At 38.9% G+C, this 21,626-nt stretch overlaps 1 protein-coding gene across 1 annotated transcript; it reads left to right on the forward strand.

Annotated features, from left to right (window-relative positions):
- The first annotated feature begins 279 nt into the window (after nt 1-279).
- LOC126767515 (GIGYF family protein Gyf-like) lies at nt 280-20,567 on the forward strand. Its single transcript, XM_050484994.1, has 6 exons — nt 280-517; nt 710-814; nt 5,253-5,482; nt 18,517-18,690; nt 18,756-19,026; nt 19,081-20,567. The coding sequence occupies exons 1-6, from the start codon at nt 280-282 to the stop codon at nt 20,094-20,096; spliced, it is 2,034 nt and encodes a 677-aa protein (XP_050340951.1). The 3' UTR covers nt 20,097-20,567.
- Nucleotides 20,568-21,626: the final 1,059 nt, after the last annotated feature.

Here is a 21,626-nt window from a genome sequence, read left to right on the forward strand (position 1 = left end):
ATGAACAGTACTATAAAATACTTTCTGCGGAAATTAACCGGCCACGGATTTTCTTGAAAAGAACACCAGCGGAAAAATGGCATAATGCATTCAACCCATTCTTATTTAATGTTTTAAAATCGAATATGGATTTGCAGTTCATATTAGACGAATATTCCTGTGCGACGTACTTGGTAGACATGTTAATAAATCTAACCGAGGGATCAGTTACTTACATAGGCAAATTAATGAAATCACAGAAAAATATCCGGATTTATAGTGGTTGAAATCACTAGGAAAATGAGTGTCGACTTATTGAACTCAGTAGAGATTTCGAGCCAAGAAGCAGCTTGGTGGCTACTTGGTAAACCAATGTCAGAAGCCTCGTCGTGGTCGATAGACCGACAGAGATTGAAAAAAGCACGCAAAGAATTGACGGAGAATAATGACGAGTCCACAGACATTTGGAGGGATAATGTGTTCGACAAATACGAACAACCACCGGAGGAATTGAACGATCTAACTCTGGCCCAGTTTTGTGAGCAATACAAATGCAACGCCAATAATGAATACAAGAAATTGACTAAACACCATGATATAAGATATACAAATTATAATATAACAACCCAATTCGAAGAGTACAAAAGAGAGATGGTTACGCTGCATATTCCCTTCCGCAACGAAGAGACAGAACTACTTTCTGAATCAAAATTCCTTCAAATTTATGCAGACAATGAGAACATTATTCTAGAGCGTCGCAAGAAATTCGAGTCCAACATCAACATTGAAGAAACTATGAGATTATGCGAACTGTTGTATCGTGAGAACGAAAATTGTATGCAAGCAGACAATCAAGATGTTATGGGAGCGGTTCCTCAGCCACTTCCATTCAACGATGATCTCCGCTTAGCAACCTTGAACAGACTCCAAGCAATTGCGAAGCGAAGAGAAAATTTAATGCCGAATGCACAATTTTGTGAACTTATGCAAACAACAAATATCGGACAACGATCCATCTTACTGCAGGCTATCCATCATTTAACATCGAAACAACTTCAACCATTGTTAGTATTTCTGACAGGTCCCGCTGGATGTGGAAAAACTTTTGTAATTCGGCTCATCATGGAAATCTTATATATAAAAATGAAACCGTTTTCGTTGTCACGGCATCACGCGTGAATGGCTGAATCGATTTGGCTGATTTTTTTGTTGTATTTGTTATTATTAGGGTAAGGTTCTTATGTAAGAAAAAATTACGAAAGTTGCCGGAAAATTCCTAAAAACAGCTCTTTTCTTTTTCCCTTACAAACGTTTTATTTTGTATATACATACATACATACATATGTACATATGTACAATCTTCATGAAATCAAAAGTTCTTCGCTGTGGATCTGGAAAGGGTTAGATATAAAAAAAAACATATACTTTTCATAAGGAAAAGTCGAAAAATTGGAAATTTCCAAAAAGTGACTTTTCATACAATTTTTGTTTGTTTTGTTTTTTTAATATTTTGATTTGCAAATTATTTGAATCGTTCAATTTCGGTCGCTTGCTTTTTTATTCCGGCTATTTAAAAGAAAAATTATTGAAAATTATACATTGAAAACTTTACGTGTGTTTCACACAAAGAGGTCAAATGCAAATTGAAATTTTTACAAAGCCACGAAGAGGTCGCCTAATATCGGTCGGCGTTCTTTTTGACATCAACATACATTGGCAGCCCAAGGCACATGACCGAGTACTCCAGGGATGCGATGACATACGTGCGGAGTTATGGATCGCCGTCAATCAGCAAGCGATCGTCACGATGTCACAGCATGACTTTTCAAACAACAGTTACGATGTTTGATGGACTTTATCTTGAAGCAACGTATGGTATATAAGATGCTGTTAGATGCTGGATGTACTCTGTTGTGGAGCAAAAAAGAGGTTTGCCGCACGCACACATTCTTCTTCGGTTGGGGATGGTGGTTACACTAGATCAAATTGATAAAATTATTTCTGCGGAAATTCCTGATCCAGAGATAGATCCAGAATTATACGAAGTGGTGAAAACACCACAATCCCACTTCGGTTTGTGTGTCTGACAATAAATGCACGAAACACTATCCACGTGCTTTTCTTTCGGAAACACAAACTAGAAATGATGGATATCCAATGTATCAGCGTCGCTCACCAGATGACAATGGCAGAACATTTAGCATTCAATTTAGAGGCGTGAATATCGAAGTTAACAACACATCGAAGTCGACAACATATGGATCGTACCATATTCGCCACTGATGTCTAATTCACACTCAAAAGTCATGTCAATGTTGCGTATTGCAGTTTGGTGTAATCGATAAAATACGTTTGTAAGTACGTCACCAAAGGGAGCAACATGGCGGTTACTGGTCTTGAACGATATGAGATCAGCAGTATCAAATGGGTCGATACGTGAACGGCAATAAAGCGCTTTGTATGATATTTACTTTTGCAATTCATGAAAGGTTTTGGACTGTTGTGCGTCTCGCGGTTAATTTGGAGAGTGACCAAATAGTCTATTTCAACACAGAGAATACAGTACAGACAGGGGAAACACCCCCAGCAACAAAATTAACATTTACGAGTTTTTTCTCAACTTTCGTCAGTGAACCGTTTGCGAGAACTTGCTCTATTCGGAAATACCTTGATATTATACATACAATTACAATTTCAATTGCTGGAACATGATAATCACTGGAATGAAGTTCGCACACTTTTCGCGATGATCAGCCTTCAAATTCGCGTCAGTTATGGGATACGACCAAAAATTACATTGCCGAAGACATTTTACATCGTATACGCTAAGAATTGAAATGGGTCAACACCGGTTGATACTTCCGGTGGTTTGATATCAATTTCATATGCCGTTTATCAATTCACGAAAGATGGACTCATAAGGAATGTTTATACGAACATTAGACAAATTATCGTTAGTACGATTCCTTAAATGCATGCGCAATGTTAGCTGGCAAAAATACCGATGTTGTTGACTTAAACTGGAAGATTCAAAGTCAAATTCCGGGAGACTTGCGGTCATACAAATCGATCGATCGTCTTGACAATGAAGACAACACTGTGAATTATCCAGTGGAATTTCTAAATAAATTCTTTGGAGAGGCTTGGTATGCCACCGCATCATTTGCGTCTCAAAGTTGGATCTGTCGTTATTATGTTTCGCAATATGATTGCACCTATCAAATACATGGGGTAGAATGTTTGATTCTACCGATTTCTTTTGAGTTCTAACGATTTGCCAATTCAAAGTTCAAACGTTTCATTTGAAATGACAATCGACAGGACACAAGGATAGTCGCATCGTTTTGCATAAATTTGAAATGACAATCGACAGGAGATATACGTGATAGTCGAAAACCATCTTTTCTGTGAACAGAAACCAAAAATTGTTGTTTATCAAATTTGAAAAAAAAATGTAGAAAAATCTCAAATAAATGATAATCAACACGAATTTTTGTCTTTTCAATTCAAAAGATATCGCGCAGGACAATGGCGTGGCGTGCTAGTTTCATAAATTGCAACCAAAACCATCTTTTCTCACATATGCTTCGACACCGGAACGAGAAACCAAAATTCATTGTTTATTGTCTGTTGTTACATTTAAAAAAATGCTTTAGAAAAATCTCAAATAAATGATAATCAACACAATATGAATTTTGGTTGGAGCAGAGCTTCTAGAAAAGAGTCGACAGGAGATTGAAAATTATAACAGGTAATTCAGATGCACCTTTTGGGGGACTAGACATGATACTAGTTGGGGATTTGAGACATCTCCCGCCAGTGAAAGCTACTCCAATTTTCAAACAATCGAAACATTACATTGGGTCGCAAACTTGGCGTTCATTCAAACTGCATGAACTCACACAAGTCATGCGTCAAGCAAATGTGGTTTTCTCGACCATTCTAACGAAAATCGGGAATGGGGATCGGCTAAATGATGAAGAACTTGCGTTAGTAGAATCAAAATTTATGACAGAAGAAGAAGCCAATCAAATATGTCCTCACGGGATTCGACTGGGATATTCTAATGCCACGGTCGACAAATATAATCAATTCATCTTGGCAAATCATCCTGATCAGATCATATCCGCGGCTGTAGACTTCATCTCAGGTTGTGATAAAGGTTAAACAATTACAAAGCGCACGTAGTGCCCTTGAGAAGAAAAAACACTACCAGCTGATACCGGTGGACTGCTACAGCATTTAATATTCGTCATTGGAAAGTATTACATTATAACAGCCAACATCGCAGTTGCTGATGGATTAGCCAACGGTGACATGGAGAAATTAGATCACGCAGAAAGAAACGACAATGGAGAACACTCGAGTATGGCTAGTATTTCCAAATTGTGGTAAAACTGGAGTAAAAGCTCGTATGACAGCACGATCATTCATGCTAGCAAATAATATCAATCCTTTGGCCGTGCCAATTGCCCTTCGAAACGCAACAATATATCTTAATAGACAGAGGAGTATATCAGCTAAGAGAAACCACTTTCCACTGGCACCAGCTTGTGGGTTGACAATTCACAAGTCGCAATGTGTATCTTTCAATGTAATTTTTTACTATTATTACCAAGCTCAATCTCAGCAATTAGTTGATGTTTCACTGTAAAGCGCTGTTGCCATTGAAGGAGTTTACATTATCCCAGTGAACAAACAGAAAAAAAAATTTTATCATGGCATTGGAAGCAATGACAGGTCATGTCGCGCTTTGCGAGATGAAATGATAAAATTACGTCAAAATCCAATTATCACCTTAGAAAAAGAATTATTCGAGTTTCTTAGCACAAGAAAATGTTTATCAATAATATCATTCAATTCGTGCTCATGTTGATGATTTCTGAGATAGAGTGTTTAAACAGTCAAACTTGATGTTATCAAATCTTGATGTTATTATCAGAAACATTTATTTCTATAAATTTTGATTTCGTTGTAAGATTTCAACGGAATGAAAAAAGGAATTTAGGCGTTGCTATTTATCACAATGAGCAAGACAAATGTCATATTCTCACTCCTCATTTAGATATAAAATCTCCGTACGTGAGTGATGCTGATGTGACGATATCAACATCAACAAGAATAGGCGATTTGTGTGCGGTAGAATGCAAAATGAACCCTAGCGATAATCATAATAGTAAAAAATTGAATTTAATTGCTATTTATATATCACCAAATTCATCGAGATATAAAATTGTTCATCGGTAAAACTTTATTACCGTTGTCAACTGCAGGTTCGCAAGCTTTTGCAGATATTATCGGCGAACCAGTAGAGTATAGCGAACAACCGGTACTCTTTGCGGGAGATTTCAATGTAAATTTCTCATTGTCAGAAGCTAAACCATTACTGGCATTCCTCAGAGAGAAATTTTCATTAGAAATGATCAATGGAAGAATTGATCTTACGACAAAAGGAGGTACGACTATTGATGCGGTATTCGCGAGAAATATAGATAAACTAGATGTAAGACATTTCATATCGTATTTTAGTTATCATAATCCAATTGTAAATATTATAGATATCCGTCAGAACCCAGAAATGATAATTGATTTAGACTTTGCTTTATAAAATGTGAATTTAAGTTTTCTAGTTTTCTTTGTACAAAATGATATGCATTTCTTGGAATATCACTAAGAAGTATAACTTTCAAGAGGTAAAGAGATTCAACGTTTGCTGTTCCAAACGGGAGCATCTATAACTACTGATGTATCAACGGTCGTCAATTAACCGATAACAATATTATCTGCGAATACCAAACACGAAAGAAAGCAGAGCGGGAAAAGGAGAAATTGGAAATGATAGCTGGCAGTCAAACGAAGAAGAGGAAAACAGCTGCGGAATATCAGAGAGCGCGTAAAAAAGATTCAACGTTTGCTGTTCCATCAATCTCTGCGGGAGCATCTATAACTACTGATGAATCAACGGTCGTCAATTCGCCGATAACTGCTGGGCCTTCAACGCGTGTTGATGGATTACAAAAGAGAGATGATTACGCTACATATTCTCTTCCGCAACGAAGAGACAGAACTACTTTTCTAGTCAAAGTTCCTTCATTTAGACTTTGCTTTATTCTTCATTTTATGTGCATAATAAATTTATAAAATGTGAATATAAGTTTTCGAGTGGCAATAGTGTTGACAAGAAATGTAGTTTTTTGAGAAAACTCACATTTTTTCTTGCACATTGTAAACGCTCTAGCGGCTAAAATGTTTGACCTAGGTGGGTCAAATAAACTGTATTAGTGAGCTCAATCGAAGAGCTTCCAGGAATACTAGCACTCGTCCCCTAAACCCCACCAGGGCGTGGCACTAGTGTTCACAAGAAATATAGTGTTTTGAGAAAAACCACGTTTTTTTTATAATTTTGTAAACGCTCTAGCATCTAAAGTAAAATTTGACCTAGGTGAAGGGCTTCAGGAGTAAATTGAATTAGGTCACAAAAAAGCTAAATCGAAGGGCTTCCAGGAAAACTAGCACTTGCCGCCTAAAGTTACCAGAGTCGTGGCAATAGTGTTCACAAAAAATGTAGTTTTTTCAGAAAAATCACATTTTTTTAACTTTGTAAACGTTCTAGCGGCTAAACTATTTGACCTAGGTTGATCAAATAAATTGCATTAGTTAGCTAAATTGAAGAGCTTCCAGGAAACCTAGCACCTGCCCCCCTAAACCCTACCAGGGGCGTAGCAATAGTGTTCACAAGAAATGCAGTTTTTTGAGAAATAGTCACTTTTTTTTTAATTCTGTAAACGCTCTAGCTGCTAAAGTGTTTGACCTAGGTGAGTCAAATATATTGCATTAGCTAGCCATGTCGAGGGGCTTCCAGAAAAACTAGCATTCGCCCCACGAGCTCTACCAGGGCCGTGGCAATAGTGTTCACAAGAAATGTAGTTTTTTGGGGAAAATCAATTTGTTTTTTTTTTTTTAATTTGTAAACGCTTTAGCGGTTAAATTATTTGGCCTAGGTTTTTGTTTTTTTGTTTTGACTAGGAGGAAACATCGAAAGCCTGGACCCCGTGCCAGTGTGGAACTTTAATCCGAACTAAACCTCCTACCGTCCTGTACCGTCCCCCCGGTACCACCGTCAAGTATTACGTCGGGAGGATGGTTGAGTGACACTCATGCGTCTGTAATGGTCAAACTGCATTCAGTTACAAGTTGCACTTACTTGCCCCCCTTCTGTTGGTCTAATAACTCCCCTTGTACATTGTTCGTCGCCAACCCCTCCCGTCACGTCTGATTTCTCTACTGATTCGACCAATTGGTTTACCAAGTTATCAGGAGTTGGGTCTATACAGAACGCATTTTTAAGTGTTGCCTCTCATGATAATATTTCGGGCAATAGAAGAATGTGTGTTCTACATTTTCGACGATATCGCCTCCGCAAGAATCGCATGTGTCGTTACTTTTGTGTCTGAATCGTTCCAGATATGCTTTCAGATATGCTTTGAAGCAGACATGCGGTCTGTTTAGCCATGGTTCAACGTTGGGGATCAGTCGGAATGTCCACCGCCCTTTTTCGCTTTCCTGCCAGCGTTTTTGCCAGTGATTCACCGTCTCTGCCCTTGCAATTTCTTTCAGTGTGTTTTGCGGTAAACTGTTACTTGTAAGACATTGAATTTCGTTGGCCAATAGGTCTAAAGGATGTAGGCCACAGCGCGACTGACTTTAATACACCAGCTAATAGTCGTCTTCTAATTTGCTTTGGCCAACGGGTATATAGCATTAACCGGGTCTGCACACTTTTGTAGCTTTTTCGCATGTGTACGCCAAGTGTTCCTTAAAGGACATCCTTGCATCAGGGATGATTCCCAAGTACTTAATTGCCGGTTGTGTAGTAATGCTTATACCCTTTATAATCAAAGTGGCAATTTCCCGAACTTTTCTGCCAGTAATGAGTACCACCTCAGTCTTGCTCTCCGCTAGGTTCAGTCCGTTAGTTTCGAGCCAATCGCTTATTAACGTTATTGTCCTGTTGGTAATCGTAACTATATCGTGTATGTGCTTTGCTATAACCACAACAGCGATATCGTCTGCGAACCCAATGATGTGTACGTTTTCCGTTACTTTGAGTCGCAGTACTCCGTCATACATTATATTCCAGAGGAGGGGCCCGAGTACAGATCCCTGTGGCACTCCCCCGGAGATTTTGTATTTTTTGTAGCCCTGGTTTGTGTTATAGCATAGCGTCCTATCCTTGAAGTAACTGCCTATCAGGTTGTAGAGATATGCCGGTACAGAGAAGTTTTTTAGCACTTAGTATACTTGGCTAAGATGCCGTATTGAAGGCATTTTTGACATCGAGGGTTGCAACCATACAGTATTTGATTTTTGATTATTTGAGTCAAATAAATTGCGTTGGTTAGATAAATCGAAGAGCTGCCAAGAAAACTAGCGTTTGCCGCCTAAACTTTACCAGGGTCTTGGCAATAGTGTTCACAATAAAATGTAGTTTTTGAGAAAAATCACTTTTTTTTTACTTTTTAAACGCTCTAGCGGCTAAAGTGTTTGACCCAGGTGGGTCAAATAATATGCATTAGTTAGCTAAATCGAAGAGCTTCTAGGAAAACTAGCACTTGCCCCCTAAGCCCTACCAGGTTCGTGGCAGTAGTGTTCACAAGGAATGTAGTGTGGGATTCGTGGTGGGAGAGAGACTCCGTTGCCTAGTACTATCATTCACTGCGGTGAATGAACGTCTAGCCACAATCCGCATCAAAGCGAGGTTCTTCAACATATCGCTGATTTGCGCCCACGCCCCGACGGAAGAGAAGGACGATGTGACCAACGATGCCTTTTATGCGAGCGCTTGAGCGCACTTATGAGGGCTGCCATCGCCACGATATCAAAACCGTGCTTGGCAACTTTAACGCCAGGATGAGCAAAGAAGGTATCTTTGGCACTACGGTCGGTAAATTCAGCCTCGACGAGGAAACATCCCCAAATGGGTTGAGACTGATCGACTTCGCTGAAATATGGTTATCTGTAGTACTAGATTCCAGCATAAGAAGATTCATCAAGCTACCTGGCTGTCTCCGGATCGAAAAACTACCAACCAGATCGATCATGTTGTGATAGACGGAAGACACGTCTCCAGTGTTTTAGATGTGCGTGCGCTCCGAGGTCCTAACATCGACTCGGACCACTATCTTGTTGCAGCTAAGATTCGCACCCGCCTCTGTGCAGCACAAACCGCACGCCAACAAACACAAGGAAGGTTCGACGTCGAGAAGCTGCAATCACAAAAGACAGCCGAAAGATTTTCTACTCGGCTTGCATTCCTGCTCTCTGAGAGCACTCGTCAACAACTCGGTATAAGGGAACTGTGGGATGGCATTTCAAACTCCTTACGTACAGTTGCAACCGAAACCATTGGTTTACGGAAAGTGCAAAAGAACAGTTGGTACGACGAGGAGTGCGGTGTCGCAGCGGAGAGAAAACAGACTGCCCACCTCGCAACTTTACGATCGACCAGAACACGTGCGGCATGGGATAGATACCAAGAGTTGCAGAGAGAAGCGAGACGCATTTCCAGACAGAAAAAGAAAGAGGCCGAAATGCGTGAGTCTGATGCGCTTGCTCAGCTGGCCGACAGGGGTTATGCTCGAAAATTCTACGCAAAAATGCGGCGGCTTACAGAAGGTTTCAAGACCGGAGCATACTCTTGTAGAACCCCCAAAGGTGATCTAGTCACCGATGCCCAGAGCATACTTAAATTATGGAGGGAACACTTCTCCAACCTGCTGAATGGCAGTGAACGCACAACGCCAGGAGAAGGCGAACCCGATTCCCCAATCGATGACGATGGAGCAGACGTTCCATTGCCCGACCATGAAGAAGTTCAAATAGCAAACACCCGACTGAAGAACAACAAAGCGGAGGGCCGATGGATTACCGGCCGAGCTATTCAAACACGGCGGCGAAGAACTGATAAGGAGCATGCATCAGCTTCTTTGTAAAATATGGTCGGAAGAAAGCATGCCCAACGATTGGAATTTAAGTGTGCTATGCCCAATCGATAAAAAAGGAGACCCCACAATCTGCGCCAACTACCGTGGATTAGCCTCCTCAACATCGCATATAAGGTTCTATCGAGCGTATTGTGTCAAAGATTAAAGCCCACCGTCAACAAACTGATTGGACCTTATCAGTGTGGCTTTAGACCTGGAAAATCAACAACCGACCAGATATTCACCATGCGCCAAATCTTGGAAAAGACCCGTGAAAGAAGAATCGACACACACCACCTCTTCGTCGATTTCAAGGCTGCTTTTGACAGCACGAAAAGGAGCTGCTTTATGCCGCGATGTCTGAATTTGGTATCCCCGCAAAACTAATACGGCTGTGTAAACTGACGCTGAGCAACACGAAAAGCTCCGTCAGAATCGGGAAGGACCTCTCCGAGCCGTTCGATACCAAACGAGGTTTCAGACAAGGCGACCCCCTATCGTGCGACTTCTTCAACCTGCTTCTGGAGAAAACAGTTCGAGCTGCAGAACTAAATAGAGAAGGTACCATCTTTTATAAGAGTGTACAGCTGCTGGCGTATGCCGATGACATTGATATCATCGGCCTTAACACCCGCGCCGTTAGTTCTGCTTTCTCCAGACTAGACAAGGAAGCAAAACAAATGGGTCTGGCAGTGAACGAGGGCAAGACGAAATATCTCCTGTCATCAAACAAACAGTCGTCGCACTCGCAACTTGGCACTCACGTCACTGTTGACAGTCATAACTTTGAAGTTGTAGATAATTTCGTCTACTTAGGAACCAGTATTAACACCACCAACAATGTCAGACTGGAAATCCAACGCAGGATTGCTCTTGCCAACAGGTGCTACTTCGAACTGAGTAGGCAATTGAAAAGTAAAGTCCTCTCTCGTCGAACAAAAGCTAAACTCTATAAGTCGCTCATAATTCCCGTCCTGCTGTTTGGTGCAGAGGCTTGGGCGATGTCAACAACTGATGAGTCAACGTTGCGAGTTTTCGAGAGAAAAGTTCTGCGAAAGATTTTTGGTCCTTTGCGCGTTGGCCACGGCGAATATCGCATTCGATGGAACGATGAGCTTTACGAGATATACGACGACATTGACACAGTTCAGCGAATTAAAAGACAGCGGCTACGCTGGCTAGGTCATGTTTTCCGGATGGATGAAAACACTCCAGCTCTGAAAGTATTCGACGCAGTACCCGCCGGGAAGCAGAGGAAGAGGAAGCTCCACTCCGTTGGAAGGACCAAGTGGAGAAGGACCTGGCTACGCTTGGAATATCCAATTGGCGCCACGTAGCGAAAAGAAGAAGTATTTGACCTACGTGAGTCAAATAAATTGCACCGGTTAGATTAGTTAAAGGGCTTTTAGGAAAACCCTCAACCTACTCTCTATCCCTACCAGGAACGTGGCAATAGTGTTCACAACAAATGTAGTTTTTTGATAAAAATCACATTTTTTTAACTTTCGTAAACGCTATAGCGGCTAAAGTATTTGACCTAGGTGAGTCAAATAAATTCACCGGTTAGCTAGTTAGCTTTAGATGGGTATTGAAGCTAACAAAATCAAAATAGGATGGGTGTATGTAAAATTAGAGAGACGCCGAACCTTAAAAAGTGCTTCCGGTGTTTGGAATATGGCCACTTGGCCACCTGCAAAAACTCATACGATAGGAGTCTGTGCTGCCTCAGAGATGTCAATTCTCAAAGACATACAACAAGGAGCCGTGCTGCAGTACATTTAAAAACAAGGATGGAGAACTGTGACCATCAGATAGGTAGCAAAAAAAGTCCTCTCTACGAAGAAGAGCGTAAAAGAAGCCAACATATGAGAGTTTTATAGCTCAACGTCAATTAGAAGTTTAAGCAGAAAATTGACGTGATAATAGTCTCGAATAATATAAAAACATTAGCGCAGAAATGTGGACCTCCGACCAAAAAATCCAAGAAAAGCCACTAACAGGACGAGTCTACTACTAGCGGACAAAATCTGCGGAATAAACTTTTATAGTTGTTACATTCCGTCGAGCATCTCACAAAGTGAATATGAAAGACACATCAATAACCTGGTACTAGAAGTGTCGAACACCACAATGAAGGTGGTGGCAGGTGTCTTCAATGCGTGGGCAGTGGAGTGGGGTAGCACGTACACAAACACAAAAACAATTTCGAAAAAAGGTCGCGGTTCTATAATCGATATTACGTTTGCTAGTAGCTCTCTAGTGCAGTCGTGTACATGGCAAGTGACCGACTTGTATTCACACAATGACCACTTTTCGGTTAAGCGCAATCAGAGTAGCTTGCGCTTTCCGGACTGTGTCACACGAAGCGGCTGGAATAGTTTCAGGTTTCATGTCTTCAGATATTATGGCGATGGAGCTAAAATGAATCTATGACAAAACGAAAAACACGGGCAGACGACTTAATAAACAAGAGAAAAAGTAAGAGAGACAAAACGGCCTTAATGAGTGGCATAAACGAAAGGACGAAACAATAAGACGTTGATCAGAAAGGTGCAAGTGTGGGTAGAGAGAAATCACGGTGAAACTCACTACTACTTGACGCAGTTCCTATTTATTATAGGAAACGAGAATGAGAACGCGTGATACATTTTCTTTCTGTGCCTTCGTTATAAAGATGGAAGAGAGGAGCTAGAGAAACTTCTTTAAGAGCGGTCAACCCCTGAAAATATTGTACCACACATGCTACGTTCCCAGCAGACGTGGCATTTTGTTAGAGAATGGAGCGCGACAGCCCTAATACGGCTTAGAAGGAAGGAATGGCAGAGAAAGAGTGAAGGACGGGTGATTAACATGGAGTTGGAAAATTTCTAGAACGAGAGCCTACCGCCTAAAGCTTGAAACAGGACGGTATCTTTCGAAGATTCCCCCCGGTAACAAAAAAAGTATGTTTCAAGAAATGGATCAAAAATTCAAAATCAAAATTGGGCGTACGGATCAGCGGTCGAAAATCAAATTGGGGTCACCCCGATCTGACCAATCACTTTTGATCGGTTGGGTGGTAGAAACGATTATTGACATGTTGGTGTGTAGTGTGGTATGGTTGTGTTTGTTGTGTGGGGTTTGCCTGGTGTGATGCTGAAAGTTGTGTGTGATGAAAGTTGTGTTGAAGGGCGAGATGTCATGGGATCAGAAGTCGCATAAACAGCCAGTATGAAATGCGACAAGTAGAATTTGTCTCTAGAGATTTGATTGTTGTTGATTACACTGGTCTACAAAATGTAACTTTTTGTTTGCCTTTCTATAGAATACTTTATTTTTATATTGCTTTGAGGTTACTGAATAGGAAAACAAAAATATGTTTTTCGAATTAGCTCTTATTTTGGAAATATACCTAATATACAAAATTTGGCTTTTAGTAACACGTTAAAGTACAAAACATTTTATAAAAAAAACTATAATAATTATTTACTATTATTTTTTGCTTTTTACTTATATATAAAAAAAATAACGTATTTGATTAAGATTTTCTCTTCTTTTTCGTTTGTCTTTTGTAATCACTGTTAGGGGTATCTCTTTTCAAATTCCAGCAGTAGTCCGCTAACATTGACGCATCCCATCGGCCCTGGTATCTCTTTTCCATTGTCGAGATATCTTGGTGGAATCGATCACCATGTTCGTCACTTACATCACCGCAGTGAAGAAAATGAATTTTTAGGGACATATTGCAACCCAACTGTTGATACTTTTGAAGGAGATTGTTCACAAGTTCAACATTATTTTCATTTCTCTTATTGCCCAAAAAACCATGAACGACTGCTCTCAAAGATTCCCATGCTTCTTTTTCAAAGCCCTGTAAAACTGAATCAAAGTTTTGGTCCTTTAGAATCTCTCTTATTTGAGGTCCGATAAAGATTCCCTCTTTAATTTTGGCGTCGCTTATATGTGGAAATTTACTTCGCAGGTATTTGAATGCTTGTCCATCCTTGTTGAGAGCCTTCACAAAGTTTTTCATTAGTCCCAATTTGATATGTAAAGGCGGTAGAAGAATTTTTGGGAATTAACTAGAGGAAGGTGCTGGACGTTCTTTTCTCCAGGATTCAGGCTTAGTCTAGCATTCCAATCTTTTTTTATGTAATGTAAAGATCTAGCCCGACTATCCCACCATTGCTATGACTTTTAGATCACTACAAATCTGCCATTCGTGCTCTGAGTATGATATAGCATCTAAAATTAATTTCATATTTTCGTATGTTTCTTTAGTATGCAAAGCGTGGCATAACGGAATCGATGGTTGTGTGTTACCATTATGGAGAAGAACAGCTTTTAAACTTAATTTTGAGGAGTCTATGAACAGCCGCCATTCCTGTGGATGGTATTCAATGTTCAAAGCGTTCATCAAGCCATTTACGTTATTACAAAATGCAAGCTGGTTTTCGGATTTGAAATAGGTCATCAAGTTCTTCTGACGATATCTGTATAAACTGATTTTGACATCCGGTTGAAGCAAATTCCATTGCTTAAGTATCTATCCTAGTAATTCCGCTTTATCTTTTGGCAAATTTAAATCTCGTATAAGGTCGCTGAGTTCATCTTGCGAAATTCTATGAGATTCGTCACAAAAAATATTGTCACCCACAAACTGTGGCGATTGTGAGGTTGTAGGCTCATTGTAGTCAACTTCCATTGAATTAATCGCTTCTTCAGAATCTTGCTGGTATTCTTCGGAAGGTCGAGGAACAGGTAAATCGATTCCATGTAGTACAGGTCGCGATACAGAGTCTACGTCAGGGTATACTACGCTTCGTTTCTTTTTTCGTGATATACCGTGCTGGATGGGTGGAGTCAAGCAAAAGTAACAGTCATTCGCATGATTGGTAAATTCCCTCCACATCATTGGTACACCAAAAGGCAATGAACGTTTATTTTTGTTTAGCCACTTAATCAGATTTGTGGAGCAAGTTGTGCAACTAAAATGTGGTACCCACGATTTGTCTTGGTTTTTAATTTTAATTCCAAAATAATGTAAGTAAGTTTCTAAACGTTGTGTTATTGAGCATCTTTGGTTAGTAAGGGTCACCTTACCGCAAATGTAGCAAAAATTGTCTGCACTATTAACACATTTACGCGACATAACGAAAACTGTAGATTTTTCACTAAAAATGACAAGAAAACGGTAACAATTTCACGTTTTAACTGTTAAACAAAACACAGTCAACGTTACCACAACAAACAAATGTGAAATAATAAAATTTCCGCGGGTAATCACTAAATATTTTGAGTTATCATCATTAATGTGATAAATCTGTCGCGCTACCCTCTATTATATTTATAAGGCATAAATGCACAATAAGAGCTAATTATGAATTCTAACTTGTATATTTATGTTCAACGAGTGAAATACAATCAATATAGTATATTTTCATGTAGAAGGCAATTTTGATGTAGTGTGACCAGTGTTATCAGATGAGGTGCTCTTAGTTAAGTTCCGCTAGGCTATATACACTCTTGCAATAGGAGTGATTCGGATAGAAGCTTTCAATACCGATTTTTTTTTAAAGAAAAAAACTTTTTCCATTTAGATTGGGTAATTATGGTCAAAGGAGTGTTCTTATGTACAGGAGAAGTATCCTTGGAAAAGGATGTCCCATGAGTAATTGGTATTGTCACATATGCGACAATAGTAGCATAAAGATAGATAGACAAACTAAAAAAATTTGGAATTTTTATTGTATTTTTTATATTTTGTTATGATTAATATAAAAAGTATGAATTGTATACATATACAGTATACATATACAGTCAGGTGTCAATTCGTGTGATATTTGGCAAAACAAAGCTTACGCAAGGGGATGTTACAAGAAATACAAGGCGTTTTCGTACGTTATTATTTTCTCTTTTGTTTTCTGCGCAACTTCTGCAACGACTGCGTATGTTTCCCTCAATAGGGAGATGCTCTCCAACTCCAGATCATTTTTGACGATGGAAGGGCACCCGGTTACTGCGACGTTGACTTTTGCTTTCTGCTTTCCATATGCAGGAATTAATCAATGGTAACTGTGTATGGCGACTTTCTTGAAATAAAATCCAAAATCCTTGGAGGCACAAATCATAACATTTTATAAGTTAATTTCACAATAACAACAAATTATTTCACAACAGCAACAAGTTTTTTAGCTGCGTCTTTTGCCCGCATATATTACGAATATGGGAATGTAGGACTGCAAAATTGATCACATTTTTCGTACAAAACAGTTGGGGCACAAATAAATGTACTGTAAAATTTTTGGAAGGATATTCACATTATTTTAGCTTCTACAGCCATTTTAGCAGGTAGCGCGCGGTCGAGGGGCTCATTGAATGGATTCTTTGTACGTCATTTATCTCAAAACTACTTTTTTGCGTGCCGTTGATGAAAAAAAACAGTATCCATCCGAATCACTTGAAATTTTAATATGGTGTTTATAAGATCAATATCTATCGCTGGGACTACAATCAAATTTCAATTTTAAGAACTTCGATTTTTTTTTCGATCTAAAACTGGTCCAAAAATAGCTTTTTTTGGACGCCATTTTTAATATTGTTAAAAATTTTTTTTATTTAACAAAAAAATATTTTTGTACTTTTCATAAGTGTATAAATAAACTGTAAAACTTTTAAATCGATTGCTCTTTTTTTAAACCTTAAAACACCCTTTATTTGAGCGTTCTAGACCACTGGGACCCCTTAAATCCGGTTTTTTTGATCTGAACAAGTAAGGAGAAGCTAAGATAGAACCGAACATTTTATACTCTTGCAACTTGCAAGAATCGAAGCCAGGGAAATACCTCAAAGTGTAAAACCAATATAGAGTAAAGTCATCCGGATGTTCGAAAATCCTGATATTAGTTATATAGGGGCTAGGCCAAGTTTTAGCTCAAATTTATCTAATTTAGGCACAAAGACGCACTGTTATTAATAACATACTCTTTCTTATTTTCATTGGGATAACTCACATATTGGCCGATATATGCGATACAAAGATACCCCTCAATTCGAAAATCTTTATATCAGGTATATGGGGCTAAAGGAAGTATTGGTCCGATTCGACCCCCTATGACATACCATTATAAGAGAAGGACTATTGCTTAATTTTAGTTATAAGTTAAAGTTGACTATAGTTGACGGGGTCTAAATATTTGGTACCTAGGGGCTTGAACCGTTTTTATTGGATTTAAGTCAGTTTTGTTCATAAGGTGGCACGCACTAAAGGCATTAAAATTGTACTATATGGAAAGTAGGTGTGAATGTTGTCCGATTAGTTGTCCATTTTTACAATATGACATAAGAATATAAGAAGAATGCCACGTACTTAATTTTGTCGATGTCGGTTGGTCGGGTCCCGAGATATGGGATTTTACCAAAAAGAGAGAGTGAGTGACCATCGTCCATTTTTCACACTCTGGCTTATTTAGATATTGATTTATCGCGCTTTTAGTAGTTTTAAACAATACCGTTATATCCTCCGATTTCATCCCTTTTCACATTGTAGGTAGAAGTTACAATGAGATTTATACCAGCAAATTTGGTTGTTGTAGTTTAAGTGGTTTTCAGTAAACTTGTTAGGTGAAGAAATTATAATACTCTGTAGCAACTGGTTGCAAGAGTATAAATTTAACAAAACAGAGCTAATGCGGGAGAACAACACTAAATTTCGTATGCCTGCAGTATATGGGTTATACTGATTGTTGCTCCTGAAAAAGGTAGTTTTTTTTAGGACGAACCCGTCAAATATTTCTAATATCACAACAAAAAATGGCCTTAACATTTTCGTCGTCAAAGCATTGCGACTTCTTTATTAGATTATGGGCGAAAAACGCGTATGCATTCATAACAAACCAAACGCTGCACCTAAGAATAACTACAGTGTTGATAAAAAGGTCTATTATAATTTGAGAATACAGAAATATTTTCGAATAATTGAACAGTAAATGCGTACAATTTCATACAGACCCTTCCTCAAAAATAATACACTTTCAAAATATTGGGAATGGTGGAATAGAACTGCAACCAAATACGCAGTGAAATATATCATAACTGGTTCATGATATGCAGTACACTAGGCTGACTGTCGATTGGACTCCAATGTGAAATTATGGAACCATGTTTCTATTGTCATACACAGGCGCAAAAATTCGGTTTTATTATGATAAAAGAGCATTCAAACACACCTCAGAATCAAAACTTCGTTGTTTTTGTTGGATTATGAACTTACGCGGCATCCACTTTGTACAAAGCTTTCGCCTCTTTAGGGCGTCCAATGCCTTCATTGTCCTCGGTGCCCAATATCTCATTAACAAATATTTCCTCAGTTGCTAAATTTGTATACGTATCTTTTAAATGTAGCGGCTGACTAGAAATCATACCAGCCACAGTAAAGTGTGGAGCAGTCTTCTAGTAAAAAAAATGATTTCTATATGATATCAGATTTGACAGTTTAAAAATGTATAGTATGTCTTAATTTTTTTAACTTTTCGTGTATTCGTAACACGATAATCTAATTATTTTTATATTATAGCAACGACCTTCAAGGATGCAACGATCACTAGTTGGTTTCAATACCTGTACAAGAGGTGGGGGAAGAGGGGGTTTGGTAAATCATGGTCGGATGCATGGGAAGTCAAATTATAAAATCTACAAACGATATATAGCTAAGTTCGGCGAAGCTGATCCACGGTCAATACCAGTGAAGGTAGCAACTTGTAGATAAAAAACAAATAATTTATGTATTTGAAATTATGGTTTCTAATTGAATAGATTGAACGCGGCGGGCCAGAACGGAATGGTGGAGGCAATTTTTTATGCACAGGGGGCGGCAACATGTGCGTCATCAGTTCAAGTTTATATTGGCGTGGTACTCCAATTTTAAGTCCACGAAAAGAATTTTATAATCATCCTAGAAACTTGGAAAATTGGCGACGTAATCGCAACGATCGGGAAAACGCGCCTAGCAGTGGAGTGGGCAGTGCTGAAGCTTGGCGCGGTAATATTGACACAGGCTGTAATTTCGCAGTAACACATCATTGGGGTATATAATAAATTCCTTTAAATTGCACGAAATATATTTGTAGTTATTTAATAGAACCATCTAATGAAAAATCCTCAGAACCTGTTACGACAAAACTTGTACCACATCCGCAAAAACTAATTCCGGTATCTATGTCTGATTTAGCCACTTTGGAGCAAGGCGATCTGTTAACAGTGTCACCTATGACAACCCAGCTCAAAGATGAATCTAATGAATCTGTCGCTAAACACCTTAAGGGTAGTACAAAAGGTGCTATCAAGCAACAGATAGTAACCACGACGAACCCAAAGGTGTCTGAGGTTAGTGCTTGTAACAAAAAAAACGAGGCGGATCGACGTCGAGATCAAGCCGAAGATAAACATCGAAAGAAGGAGGAAAAGAAACGCCAGCAATCAGGTGAGGAAAAACGCCACCAACAACAATTAGATGATGAAAAGCGTCGACAAATGGTTGAACAAAATGAACGGCAGCTGCAAATTCTAGTACGGCGGCGGCAAGCAATTCTAGGAAATATAGCCAATAATTCTGGTTTAACTGAATCAGTGAATTCGAGTTCTAATCTTCATAACAAAAATGCGCATTTCCAATCTTCTGTTGCACCATGGTCTACTCAAAGCAATGCAGCTTCTTCAAAAGGTGTGCCATGTCTAGCTGAAATACAAAAAGCTCAAAGACGGGAACGCCAAATGGAACAGCGTAAAATGAAAATGTTTCGCAAACGAGTTCATGCTAGTGCTAACGCTGCTGTTGAAGCATTTGATTCCATGTTAAAATGGAACGTACCTGTAAGGGACGTACCCGTTAAAAGTTTTGCCGAAATACAAGCAGAAGAAGCAAAGTGTTTAGCCAATGAAAAAAATATGTTGAAGCAGCGTCACAAAGAACAGGAACAGCAGCACACAACAACTGTTATGAGTGCAACAAGTAATACGGGTGGAAGCCCCAATAATACTTCGGCTGTATGTTCAAGCACAAAAGCTTGGGGTTCAACAAACACAACTGTTTTCTGGGACAAATCTATCAAATTTAGTGCTGTGGTTGCTGCTAATAATAATTCTGGTGGAAAGTAACTAAACAATCTTCAACCGGTCAACAAAAACTGTCACCATCTGCGTATGCCGGTAAAGAAACCATTGCAGTTAGTGGGCCTACCACAGTTTTTTAGTCCAACTTACTACAGAGTTGATTGCATGTTGCAGGTTTAGCGCAGCTTTTTATTTTTTGTTGGTTTTTCGACGCATAGTATTGCGGTGTCATCAGCAAAAGTGACAGTCTTACTGTTTGGTTCTAACCGTAAATCTCTTGTATACAGAATATATAAAAGTGGACCTAAGATACGTCCCTGAGGAACTCCTGCTTCTATTTATTTTAGTTTGGAGAATTCATTTCCTTGTTTTACACCGAAAAATCTCACGGTGATATACGATTCTAAAAGAGCACAATATTCAATCGGAAGACATGATTTTAGTTTTTGCATAAGGCCTTCGTGCCATACCTTGTCAAACGCTTGCGCAACGTCAACGAAAACAGCTGAGCATACGTTTCTATCCTCCAGGGATTTTTCTATTTCTGATGTTATTCTGTGAATTTGTTTTATTGTTGAATGCTTGTTTCTAAAACCGAAGTGATGCGATGAGATTAATCTTAGATAAATTAATTTTTCAAAAAGTTTTGAGATTTGAGGAAGTAGTGAAATTGGTCTATATGACGAGATTATGTGAGGATCCTAATGCCTGGCTTAGGAACCATAATAACTTCGACAACTTACCAAAGGCTTGGAAAATGTATCCGACGGATTGCTGTATTGAAAATTTAAGTGAGCTTCCGTAAACATTTGTATGGTAATTGCTTTAACACTTCAGCAGTAATTAATCGATGTCAGCTGCTTTCTTAACTTTAAGCTTTTGATTGCTGGGATTCTTGCATGATCCTGTTGAATACTACTGAGGAACGCGGTTTCACTATCCTCATTTGGACGAAAGGCTTCAGCTAGGTGTTTTACAAATGCATTACCTTTTATCACAATCCCTTCTAGTCCAAGTATTGGAAGCAATTTTTAGTGGTGCAACATGGCTTGTTGGACGTTTCAGATGCTTTGTACTTTTCCAGAGTGGATTATCATTTTTTTGTTAGCGGGTAGTTGAGATAAATATTTATTAATTGACTCATTCTTAATATGAGCGATTTCTCGTTTTAATTCAACTATTGCCTTATTAAGGTTGGTTTTGTCGAGTGGTGAGCGGGTTTGTTGCCATTTCCGTCGTAACTTTCTTTTCTTTATTAGGAGGATTTTTATTTCTTTAGGGTAATTTGAACCTATAATTTTTCCCTTTATCTCCGGTGTATTATGCCAAGCTGCTGTTGAATTTCTTTCGTAAATGTGTTAACTTCTAACTCTAGTTGTTCAATTGTTGTGATTTTCGGACACTTTATTTTAGTCTGAAGTATTTGTTTGAACGAAGTCCAGTCCTTATTTTTGTTGTATAGCTTCAGACTAAGATCTCTTTTAATGAATGTTCCACTTAATGTTAAATATAATGGGGAGCTTAGATCTAACCCACCTTCTATTTCTATGAAATTTCGAGATATCTTCCTGGTTA

This window comes from Bactrocera neohumeralis, unplaced genomic scaffold (genome assembly GCF_024586455.1).
Source record: "Bactrocera neohumeralis isolate Rockhampton unplaced genomic scaffold, APGP_CSIRO_Bneo_wtdbg2-racon-allhic-juicebox.fasta_v2 ctg735, whole genome shotgun sequence".
Classification (NCBI taxonomy): domain Eukaryota; kingdom Metazoa; phylum Arthropoda; class Insecta; order Diptera; family Tephritidae; genus Bactrocera; species Bactrocera neohumeralis.